General features: G+C 40.0%; 1 protein-coding gene across 1 annotated transcript in view; it reads right to left on the bottom strand.

Annotated features, from left to right (window-relative positions):
• The window catches only part of snx5 (sorting nexin 5), a 49,838-nt gene that overhangs the window by 35,161 nt on the left and 1,503 nt on the right, over positions 1-13,174 (bottom strand). Inside the window, exon 3 of the mRNA XM_043696339.1 lies at positions 4,391-4,489. Within this exon, the coding sequence (XP_043552274.1) occupies positions 4,391-4,489 (99 nt within the window). The remainder of the gene's footprint in view (positions 1-4,390; positions 4,490-13,174) is intronic.

The following is a 13,174-nucleotide window of genomic DNA, read 5'->3' as shown; positions in this document are numbered from 1 at the left end:
TGCGGAAGATGGACTGTTCCACCTATCCTACGAAGAGGCAGGCATAGCTGAGGCCCATGCGGGTGCCCATGGCTACTCCTTTCGTTTGGAGGAAGTGGGAGGATTGGAAAGAGAAGTTGTTCAGGGTGAGGACCAGTTCAGTCAGTCGAAGGAGGGTGTCAGTAGAAGGGTACTGATTGGTACGGCAGGAAAGGAAGAAGCGGAGGGCTTTAAGTCCTTCGTGATGGGGGATGGAGGTGTACAGGGATTGGATGTCCATGGTGAAGATAAGGCGTTGAGGACCGGGGAAGCGAAAATCATGGAGGAGCTGGAGGGCGTGGGTGGTGTCCCGAACGTAGGTGGGGAGTTCTTGGACTAAGGGGGATAGGACCGTGTCGAGGTATGCAGAGATGAGTTCGGTGGGGCAGGAGCAGGCTGAGACAATGGGTCGGCCGGGGCAGTCAGGTTTGTGGATTTTGGGCAGGAGGTAGAAACGGGCGGTGCGGGGTAGTGGGACTATGAGATTGGAGGCGGTGGATGGGAGATCCCCTGAGGCGTTGAGGTTCTGGATGGTCAGTTCCCAGGAAGTAGTGGACAATGAAAGGTACCCTAAATTGCAGCTAGTGTCTATCTCTTGAAGTGGTCATTATGATTTGTCACTGTGAATATCTGAATATTTCCATTCACCAGTTATCAGAAACATTTATCTCCCAAAATGTTAATGCTCAGAATCTTTTTTCAAATATCAAGATAAACCACAAAGAGCGTTTCAAAAACACTTCCTTTTAAGCCATTTACAACATTTACAGTTTTTCCCTCGTCATCATTTTGCACATCACTACTAATGAGCTGTATGCCTTGATCTATTGCTTTTATCAGTACAGCTGAAAGCACTTATCTTGAAGGAAGGGTTTGTTCAATATCTGCACTTGAGATTTGAGATAAGAACTAGCAAATAAAGGGAAGCGTGCAAAATGAACAATCAAGGCAACTTCTCCCAGCCACCCCCAAAAACTAAAATGACTGTGGCACCAACTTCTGACTCAGTTTATTATGCAAAAATGACCATTAAGAAATTCAGATGATTATAACAGGACAAAAACAGAACTTTCAATGTTATTTTTAGGTGGGTCGAATTTTGTGATCATAAAAGCAGAGAAAGCAGTGCCTTAGATTCTTTTCTTAATAGTAAAAGAGACCTAATTTAGGAGAGAAATAATTTAGTAAAGACATTAATTGAGCTAGAGACAAACAAAAAGCTCCATAAAGCACAGAAAAAAACAGAAACAGATTAAGTCAAGAGTATTTGACAAGATAGGTTAGAGTCAGAACGTTGTAAGGATACTTTTAATAAGAAATAAGAAAACCACTGCATATTTATTAAGCCTACTCAATGTTTGAGTATATTGATGGGAAAGTGTAATTCATAACCCTTTCTGGTATGCAGAAAGTTCGGAAATGCAAGCAAAGCAATAGAGCTGATAATTGAGATTACTAGTCTATTAGTAAAGTACACACTGTTGATACATTTGATAATTAATACTTTTTGAAGGAACTGAAACAGTGCGTACAGGTTCATTGAATATGATGCAGCAATCACATGGCAGCAATGTCATGAAGTCAAAAACCTATTTATAGATTCCTCAGATTACAGCTGTCTGTTGACAGTGCTTACAGTAAGTTAGCTGGTCCACTCTTCTATCAGAACATAGTCTAATGGAAGATATGTTATTTACCCATTAAGGCTAAATGAGATTTCTGCAATGGTACAAAGCCCGAATATCAGCGGAGCTCAGTTGCTTGCATAACGGCTTATGTAGAACAAAGAAACGCGACATTTGGCTGAACCTATTTCAGAGTTTATGCTTCACTTGAATACACTCCCCCTTTTTCCTCATTATTCTCTATTCCTTTATCCCACAGATGACCTAACTTTCCTTTAAAATGTTAAAACTGTATTTTTGCTTCAACTACTCACTAACAGTTACAGATTGCTACCTCTTTGTATAAAGAGGTTTCATGAATTCCATACCGTAATTCCTTGGTAACCATCTTATATCAATTGTCTTTTGCAATGCTTTTCCATATAAGAGTAGATATTCTGCATCTATAATGTGACAGACCTCCACTAGGTCTTCCCTCTGCCTTTGAAAGAACAAATCCAGCTTGTCAATGTTTCTTGATACATACCTATTCATTTCTGGTACTGCTCCAGCCAATCTTCTCTGTGCCATCTCCAGAGCCTCAAGATGACATCAAAAACACAATGCATTCCCTCTGGCATAAATGATGCTCTATACAAGTTTCGCTGACCTTCCCTACATTTCAAAGTATATTCTCAGAATTAGAACTCTGTGGGAAGCTAGGGAAGTGATTGCTGGGCCTCTTGCTGAGATATTTATCTTATCGATAGTCATAGTTGAGGTGCCAGGAGACTGAAGGTTGGCTAACGTGGGTGCCACTGTTTAAGAAAGGTGGCAAGGACAAGTCAGAGAACTATAGACCAGTGAGCCTGACGTCAGTGGTGGGCAAGTTATTGGAGGGAATCCTGAGGGACAGGATGTACGTGTATTTGGAAAGGCAAGGACTGATTCGGGATAGTCAACATGGCTTTGTGCGTGGGAAACCATGTCTCACAAACTTGACTGAGTTTTTTGAAGTAGTAACAAAGAGGATTGACGAGGGCAGAGCAGTAGATGTGATCTATATGGACTTCAGTAAGGCATTTGACAAAGTTCAAAGGCATTTAGATGGGTTTGGAGGGATATAGACCAGGTGCTGGCAGGTGGGACTAGATTGGGTTGGAATATCTGGTCGGTAAGGACGTGTTGGACCAAAGGGTCTGTTTCCATGTTGTACATTTCTAGGACTCTATCTTGGGGATCAGCATGCAGCTTGTCCTCAAAGAAAACAAAATGGCAGTCAGCTTATATGCAGAATGCATAAAGGCACAATGTAGGGATTTTAAAAACCATGACAAAAACCATAACAGTCATTCATATTAAATGGTTGACAGTTTATTGAATAAATAGTACAAAATAGTGTCACTTTCATTTTTATTGGCATCCAAAACAATAACCTCAGTTGTTAAAGTACTGCTAAGTAAAATATGCATTTTGGTGTGAAAAATTGAGATGTCTAATGTAAGCATTTTGTTACTAAAAGTGGGGTTCAACTTATGCTAACATGCAAAAACTAGACTCAAGGACACAAACATGGGTTGACGTTTGCAGTATTTAACTTTAAGACCTTGCTTGCTAACCTGTAGCACAACCTTTAGTGAATACTGTATTTTTATTTGCAGATTTGTTGTTCTACTGCAGCTAGACTTGCACCTTGTAATTACTGAATTCACAAAATACATTAACTCAAATTATCTATTGAACCTTATTTTAGTAATGCTCTGATTTGTTGCAACCTTTCTCAGTATCAGCTATTCCTCCAATTTCATCATTTGTAAACATAAATTGAGTTTTGATTCCAAATTCTAAAATTATTAATCCAAGTTTTAAAAACAGCAGTGGTCCCAGCACTGAACTTTCTAATCACTGAATAATTACCATTTATCGCTTCTCAGTTTTGTCTTGACATCAATTAGAGACATTACCTCCAATCTCAGATTCCATATTTCCCAAATCATTCGTTAGGCTATTATGAATGACCTTATCAAAGGCCTTTTGAAAATCCAGACAAAATGTATCTACTGCATTGCCACTCACACTTCAAAATGTTCAGTAAGGTTAGTTAAGCAGAATTTTCCCCTTTGAAATCAATTCTGACTATCCATTATTATACTTCCTCTTTCCAGTTGTTCTATTGCCTGCCTACGTAATGATTCCTTTTTTGTTCCCCAGCAATGTTAAACTGGCTGATCTGTAATCCCCTAGAAATTTTCAGGCCTTAAACAATGGAGTTTATTAGCAGCCCTGTGTCTTTCTCCAGAAAGAATGATAGGTTCACAGCTGTATAGCCTGTTTAGTTGGTACTTAGTAAGCAAGAACAAATTCTCTCCCCCGCTCACCTTAAATCTGTAATTTTCCCCCACCAATTACAGATGCTGTCTGAGTTTTTCAAAATGTTGCTTTTTTCCAACTGATGGCTCAGTTTTGATGGGAAAACAGATTCATAGAAATAAATCATACATTCAGACAGCTTTGCTGATCAAGTTATTAAAAGTTTTACTAATTAACACAGAACCATTTTTCTCCATCCACCTAAGTATCATAGGATGGTAAACAGTTGGTATTTAATATATTGCAAATTCTTTTCTCTAATGACATTTCTAAGATTCACTTTTGAAAGTTCTAAGCACCTATTCCAGTCAATTATTTTTATCTCATTTTGTTTAGAATGGCTTTAATGGAAGTTAGACATTTTTATACTTTGTGTACACATGAAGGAGGGGACTTACCTTGGTGTGAACTGTGAATTTAACCTTCTCTCTCTCACTCAGAGCATCAGGAATATCAACCAATATGGAGGGCTCTGTCTCCATGGAGACTGAAGCGAGCTGAAAGCAAAAAGTAGACACTTACTTCTACACTCGATGCAAGACAGTATAGTGTAATGTGGAATTTTACATGAGGCCTGATGAGAATTACAAATAGTAATTTGATATCTTAGCACCTTTCAAATAGAAAGCAATATAGAGAATTACTTTCTGCCATGGCAAAGTTGACTTCCCAATATCATTAAAAAAAATTGGATATCATAATTCGAATACCAGGCACAGGCAGTGAGAATTACTCTCATTGTATTTAACTTCCAGAGCCATTGTCCTGTATTGGAGATGTCACACTGAAGCCTTGTCTGCTCTCTCAGATGGATGCAAAAAGATCTGAGCCACAACTGAAAGAGCAAAGGGAGCTCTCCCTGATGTCTTGAGGCTAATATAGATCCCCAATTGCCATTTTTAAAAGAAAATCTGGTCACTATCACATTGTTGTTTGAAAATTCTTGCTGTGTGACAGTTGGCTGCTGCTTTGCCTCCATGAGAGATTTGTGAACTTGTGCCAAAATTGGAAGAGCTATCCTACACTCTAGTCCAGCAACAGTCTGACATACTTAGAAAATCAAACCTTACAGCCAACATCCCAGACACATCTGCTACCTACCCTGGTTATGTCCTGTCCACAGGCAGGACAGACATACCAGAGACGGGGGCACTGAGGTAAAGAGTAAGAAGGGAGTGGCCCTGAAAGCCCTCAATGTTGAGTCCAGACTTCAGAGAGCTTCCAGAAATCAGTTCAATCACAGACAAGATCTCAAGCTTATTTTCACCTACCATCTTTCCTCAACTGATGAGTCAGTAACCTTATGCCGAACATTGCTTGGCTGAAGCATAACCAGGAGAAAGTGAAGACTGCAGATGCTGGAGATCAGAGCTGAAAATGTGTTGCTGGAAAAGTGCAGCAGGTCAGGCAGCATCCAAGGAGCAGCAGCCCTTTCTGAAGAAGGGCTCATGCCCGAAACATCAATTCTCCTGCTCCTTGGATGCTACCTGACCTGAAGAATAACCATCAAGCCAGGAGATCTACCATGGATCAATGCAGATCACATGAGTGCACTAGTCTTTAGAAAACAATACCAGCCGGGTGACACTAAACCAAGTCCTACAAATCTGCTTAATAGAAATAGTATGGTGGTACTGAACTGGATTGTTAAGCAACACCACAGTCAATGGATCAGTTCAAGGCTCTGCAGCTTCAGTCCTGATTGACAATTGAGAGTAGTCACAGGTCAATAGGATAGTGAAGGCGGCATTCAGTATGCTTTCCTTTATTGTTCAGAGTACAGAAGTTGGGAGGTCATGTTGTGGCTGTACAGGACATTGGTTAGGCCACTGTCAGAATATTGCGTGTGATTCTGGTCTCCTTCCTACCACATTACTTCTGTGCTTCCAATTCTCTTTCATTTAAGACCAGGCTTCATAACGAGAAAAGATTTTATACAATTGGTTCATCACTTTGACCCTTCATCCTACCAGACATTTTTTTATTCTTTTCATGGCCCCTTTACCCAATTCTGTTTTTGTTTAAACATGGTTCATTGCTGATGGTGGCCAGTTTGATAAAAGGTCATTGAACTGAATCATTAATTGTTACTCACTCTGTAGATATTGGCTGGCATACTAAACGATTTCAGCATTTCACACTTTTGAAACAATTATCTTTGGTTTACAATATTTCAAAACAAGTATCCTGCCATACTTATAATGTACAGGAAAAAAGTCAGAAAGTTAAATAAGTAGTCAGAATTAGATTAATCAAATGGAGAATGTGTATCGGATATGAGCAGGTAGGGAAAAAGCTAAGCTATGGGTTTTGTGAAACAAAAGGTTCAGCTGAGCATGACTCATCAGATAAGAACTTGTAGTTAACAATGGGGTGCTGGAGGCAAGTATATTGGGTTAACAAGGTGGAAAAGCATTCATTATGTAGAGCCATTTAAGAATATTAGAAGAATTTAGTATGTAATGTCAGTTTAACAAGGTGAAAAGTATCCATTACTTGAAGCCAATTAAGATTAAGGACATTGTGTAACAGCAGATGGCTTAATCTTTACTGTTGATGCTCATTGATTTTAATGATCACCCAATCAATATCTATGTTGCCTTATCTGGATGCTCCTCCCTGTAACAATGACAAAATAATTCATTAAGAAACTGCTATTCCAGAGAAGACCGAGAACTCATGCCCCTGTGCACATGAACGATCGTTCTCTCTCCCTTTCTCGGAGTGTTTTGCTTCGACTGAGGGGGGAAATGGGTCAAAATAAATTTCTATAATGCACTGTTAATAAAACTCTTGTAGTAAGAGTGAAGTTATTAAATCAAGTAATCTTATAGCACAATCCCATTTTACTTCCCCACCCACTGACAGTGGTCAGATGAGTGCAAATTTAATCTGCCAAGAATACATGATGTTTGGTGTAAAGATGCAATAGTACGATTATTGGTTTCAAAAAAAACTTTATATCAATACATAAATTAGATAAATGATAAAAGAGTGATTTTTAGTTTTAAATTAATAAAACTGAAGATTATTTTCCTTATAGGTGGGCCAATGTCTCTTTGAAATGGTCTTATTATTTCACAAAATCCAAGCTGACGCATGAGCAATGCAAATATTGCTGAGTAACCATCTTTCAGAGGAGAATTTAAACTCAGGCCTTTCAGTTAGGCAAAACATTTGCTGATACTAAGAGGGACATTGCTCCTGGAGCCATGGTCAACATTTATTGCTCCTGTCATGGAATGCTTACACCACAGAAGAAAGCCAAAACATCTGTGTGACTCCCACCCCACCTCACCTCATGTTATGAGATTCTGTCAGTACATATCATCTATGGATCTCCTAGAGAAGCTGTATAAAACACTTGTAAGAGCATGTCACTTGCTGCAAAGAAACTGCGCTTTTCAATGCACACTACAAGTTAGGACTCCCATAGAAGCAGAGAAATCACCACAAAAACTCACTGGCTATTAATAATTTGAACAAGTCAATTCCCATTGATCCCACTCCAGTTTGTTCCTAGACCAAACTGAGCCCCAACAACAGTCATTTTACTATTTTGAAGAGCGTTGCTATCAAGCAACAAGTCTTTACAGCTGCATGTTCGCTGCAACTGTCATTGTTCTATTCTCAATGCCAGAACCCAATGCATTATTACAGAGACATAGGAACTATTGGGAGCCTCACAGACTTTGGAGCAGATGCATGATGGTTAACCTATTAATGTGGCTCAGTCTATCATAACTCTGACACTGAACAGCAATTTAAATAACCTGAACAGGGAACCTCAGATTACAATCAGGTCTTGACCAGATTGGCCAATGGGCTTAGAAGTAGCAGATAGAGTTTAATTCAGATAAATGCAAGGTGTTACATTTTGGAAAAATAAAATTTAGCAGGACTTATGCACTTAATGGTAAGGTGCTAGGGAGTGTTGCTGAACAGAGACCTTGGAGTGCAGGTTCCTAGCTCCTTGAAAGCGGAGTCACAGATAGATAGGATAGTGAAGGTGTTTGGTATGCTCGCCTACAGGAGTTGGGAGGTCATGTTGCGGCTGTACAAAACATTGGTTAGGCCACTGTTGGAATATTGCATGCAATTCTGGTCTCCTTCCAATCAGAAAGGTGTTGTGAAACTTGAAAGGGTTCAGAAAAGATTTACAAGGATATTGCCAGGGTTGGAGGATTTGAGTTATAGGGAGAGGTTGAATAGGCAGTGTCGGAGGCTGAGGGGTGACCTTATAGGAGGTTTATAAAATCATGAGGGGCACAGGTAGGATAAACAAAGTCCTTTCTGGCAGAGTCCAGAACTCGAGGGCATAGGTTTAGGGTGAGAGGGGAAAGATATAAAAGAGACCCAAGGGGCAACGTTTTCACGCAACGTTTTCACGTGTATGGAATGAGCTGCCAGAGGAAGTGGTGGAGGCTAGTAAGATTGCGACATTTAAAAGGCATATGAATAGGAAGGACATGGGCCAGGTGCTGGCAGGTGGGACTAGATTGGGTTGGGATATCTGGTCGGCAAGGAAAAGTTGGACTGAAGGGTCTGTTTCTGTGCTGTAAATCTCTATGACTGACTCAAAAAAAAATTATTGGAGGTTACTAAGCATCAGTCTTTAAAAACAACACCCTATTCTTCATGTAAATTTCACACAATATTGGAAGTTTGCACAGCTTCTTAGAAGATAAATAGATTAGACACTAATATTAATATACAAACCATGACAATAAATGCCAACCCACTTTAAATATGGGAATTAAGTTATAGAGATTGCAAAAAAGATGGATTTAATTATAATTACAACACCAAATGCTTGCCTGTCAGTAATCCACAACAATAATGTCAGCATGATCAAATACAGTTGCACACAACTTGTTGATGACTGAAAGTTCTGCCAGAGTTTCTTTAACACAGGAAACAAACCGTAATCTTGAGGGGGAAAAAAAATGAGAAAGCTTTTCTTTAAAAAATGCAAAACCTTTTTCAAGGTTTGCAGTTCCCCTTTAAAGGAATCTATCCCGAGTACCTCAACCACTCCAGACTACAGCAAGCTAAACATTCTAAACTCTGCTCAGGATCCTTCTCTCCAATTCATTTTGAGCTCCGACATAAAACCAATCCTGTCTTTCACCAACATCTACTTTTTCAGCAAGAGGATGCTTGATAATGACCTGGAGCAGACACCTTGAAAGACTCATTCCTTCTAGTCAGTCTTGGCTATTTGGCTGTAAGCCAAGAGAGAAGTTAACACATGCCCGTGAGTGAACCTGGAATTTTCCTCACGTGTGGCATCCATTTGCGAGCTGAGGCATTGGGGAACAGTTCTATCATTACTTTAGAATAGTTTTCCACCCCTCTTTAGAATGGTGGTTAGTGTTAGAGGATTGAACAGTTTAGATATTAAAGTCCGACTATTCCCCCTAGACAAGGGATAAACCAAGGAACTACAGCCCAGACTATGAAAACATTTCCATTGCACAGACAACGACAAAATCCCAGGACAAAACTAATTGGCATGTGGAAAACTATGGGCTAATTAATGAAATCCCAGCAAAATTGGATAAAGCAGAGTAGAGCAATGGACTCTTGATTGAAAATAAAATACAAGTGCCACAAATCATTCTGCAAAATTAAAAGCTCAAGAAATTAAAGGGGTAGTGACAGAGTGGACACCAAATGAGATAATGATGAACCGTTATTTTTCAGAAGGAGGGAAATTACATTGGCATTTCACGGGATGAGGGCTGCTGTTCTTTTTGATCAATATTACTGACCTGGACTTGGTATACAGAGTAACTTCAATTCAGATACCATAAAACCCAAAGTGAAGTAAATAATGACTAGCATAGTAACAGACTTCAGGGAAATAACACAAATAGGCAGACAAATTTAAATTTAAAAGTGTTGAATGACATTTTGGCAGAATAGATGGGGCAATATAAACTAAATGGTAGAATTATAAAAGGGGTTTCAGGAGTAGCAAATCTTGGGTAAACAAATAAATCTTTGTAGTAAATTCAGTAAACGCAGGAAGCACACATTTGTCAGTAAGTTTGTTTTGACAATCAGCTTCTTTGCTGTTCCTCCCTCTCCACTAGACCAAATGTCTTCGAGTGCTCCACACCACTCCAACCCACTCCCTTAAACCTATTCCCCTTAACTTGCAAATTACCCTACATATCCTCATAGTCCCCATGAACAACAACATTCTAAACAATTTTCACATTTTAGATACTGGCCTTGTCTCTAAATCTATCACCCCTCCCCATAAATGCCCACACAACCTTTGAACCCAATGTCCTTCAACCATAACTATCTTCAACCTTCCTTCCGCTGACATCCTTGAAAATTTGAGAGTTGACAACATTTATTTCCATCTTTCCTGAGACACCATTTTGTATCCCTGCCACGGTATGAAATTCATCTTGCCAAACTCTCAGTGACACCTTGTGATTGCGGCTTGACTGTATACACTCTCTCCCTTCCCAACTCCTCAGCAGCTTTTAGCATGGTTGAGATTACCCTCACCGTTTTTATAAATCAAAATTGGGACCAGAATTCCACATACAATGGAAATTCCTTTTGCTTCCAAACTGCTGTCCCCAAGGATCTCTCCTTAGCCCTCATTTCTTGAGCTTTATTCCACAACCACCTCTCTCAACTTCACACTTGCTAAATTATCAGACTGCTCATCTAAATCCATTACTGGATGAGCAGGAATTTCCTCCAAAGAAATATTGGAAGTAAAAGGCTCCAATGTTTTGAACGTCACTTCATTCCAACGATACTGGCTTTATCCATCTCCCCGACAGCCTACTTACAATCTTCAAAGTTAGGCAGCATTTACACTTTATATTTAAATTTTTCACAATCAGACATTTCAAAATGCCTTACAGCCAGTTAAGTACTTTGGAAGAAGTGTAACCACTATTTCAATGTACGAAACATTGCAATTGGATAATAACTATGCAATTATAAGCCCCACTCTCTGCAACTGGTTCCTCAGTTTCCTGACCCACAGGCCACAGTGAAAGTTGGGGACAATATTTCATTCTGACTAACACTCAACACTGAGCCCCCCTGGGGTCCATACTCAACCCCCCCCCCACTGTACACCCTTGACTGCATCGCCAAATACCAGACTAATACCATTTACAAATTCACTGATGACACCACCATAGTCTGTTGAATGTCAGATGGTGACAAAACAGACTACAGATGGGAGGTGGAAGACCTGGAAAAATGGTGCACTGAGAACAACCTAGCTCTCAATGCCAGCAAAATCAAGGAACTCATTAACTGTACTGACTTTCAGTGAGATGTTACTCATGCCCCCTACACATGAACAGCACAGAGGCAGAACGGGTGGAAAGTGTCAAGATCCTGGGAGTGGTCATCCACAAGTTTTCTTGGACTCTTCATGTGGACGCACTGGTTACAAAGGCCCAACGTCTCTTCTTCCACAGGCAGCTGAGGAAAGCTGGCATGATGGCGAATACCTTAGCCAACTTTTTTTTTAGGTGCGCCATTGAAAGCATTCTGTCTGGATGTATCACTACCTGGTATGGCAACTGTATCATTCAAGATCAGAGACGGTTACAGAGTGTGCTGAACTCGGCCCGGGCAAATCACAAAGGCCAACCTCCCATTAATAGAATCCATTTGCCAGGTCCGTTGACAAGGAAAAGCCGCCCACATTCTCAAAGCTCCCACCCTGGCAATGTTTTTCTACAACCTCTACCATCGGGGAGAAGGTACAGAAATCTGAACACATGCATCAGCCAGTTTCGAAAGAGTTTCTATCCTACTGTTGTTAGGATACTGAATGGATAGAGGTTTATAAAATCATGAACATGAGGGTCATGGATAGGATAAATAGACAAAGTCTTTTCTCTGGGGTGGGGGAGTCCCATCCCATGGAAAGAGACCTAAGGGACAACTTTTTCACGCAGAATGTGGTACATATATGGAATGTGCGGACAGAGGAAGTGGTGAAGGCTCGTACAATTGCAACATTTAAAAGGCATCTGGATGGGTATATGAATAGGAAGGGTTTGGAGGGATATGGGCCAGGTGTTGGCAGGTGGGACTTGATTGAGTTGGGATATCTGGCCGGCATGGACGAGTTGGACTGAAGGGTCTGTTTCCATGCTGTAAATCTCTGTCTCAAACTCTTAACATTCACCTGTACCTGTGTTTTTACTTTTGCCTCTGTTTACCTATTAGTTAGGTATCTCTGATCTACCTGTATTCCTTGCAAGACAAAGCATTTCACTGTGCCTCCGTACATGTGACAATAAATTCAATTCAATTCAATAACTGCTTTATTAAAGAGGGATGAATATTGGCCAAGGCACAAAAGAATTACCTTGTTCTTGTTTAAAATAGCAAAACAGGATAATTTCACATCTACCTAAGCAAAAGGTCTGGGCTTCAGCTTAGCATCCTGGTGCCTTATTAACTCGTTTGAACGTCTGACTACATGTTCATGGCATCAGTACAACCAGCTACATCCACTGACCTGAATTGAGCCCTTATTTTATCTATTGCTGAAATTGTCAGTGCCTTTGCTGTCACATTATCACATTCGACCCTCAGTAAACTTGATCTCATCCAACCCTTCAGCCCATGTGGCCCACAGTCATGAAACCTCTTATGAAATTCCCCCTCAAATTTTCAAGTTCTTCCATCGCTGAAACCTCCTTTATCCAGAAGACTCTGCAAGATATCTGCACTCATTTATTTCTGGCCTTGGGTGTCTCAGATTTTGCTCCAGTGCTGGTTGTGTTTTCAACTGCGTAAGCTCCAATCTCTGGAATTTCCTTCCTATAATTTTGCTTTCCTCTATCATGATACTCCTTAAAGCCTCTTTGACAGAGCCTTGGTCATGTGAGCCAATAGCTTACGTGGCTCAGTAGCACATAGTCCTTTAGTAATGCTTCTGTGAAGGAATTCTTTTTTATTATATTGATGTTACAATGGAATTACAGATTGTGTAGCCAAGTATTTTTAAGAAAGCATAATATTCTTAGATTATAAAAAGCTACAGAACACAAGTGTGTAAGTTATTTTAGTCCTTTATAAAATTCTGGCTACCTTTTAGCTGAAAAGTTATTCAATTATGGGCACATTAGGAAGGAAGTCAGGCTGAAGAAAGGGAGAATAAACTTATTGGAATGGTA

The sequence above is a fragment of the Chiloscyllium plagiosum genome, chromosome 9 (genome assembly GCF_004010195.1).
Source record: "Chiloscyllium plagiosum isolate BGI_BamShark_2017 chromosome 9, ASM401019v2, whole genome shotgun sequence".
Classification (NCBI taxonomy): Eukaryota; Metazoa; Chordata; class Chondrichthyes; order Orectolobiformes; family Hemiscylliidae; genus Chiloscyllium; species Chiloscyllium plagiosum.
Note: the sequence above shows the minus strand (reverse complement) of the source record. Positions and strands in the feature narration are given on the sequence as shown.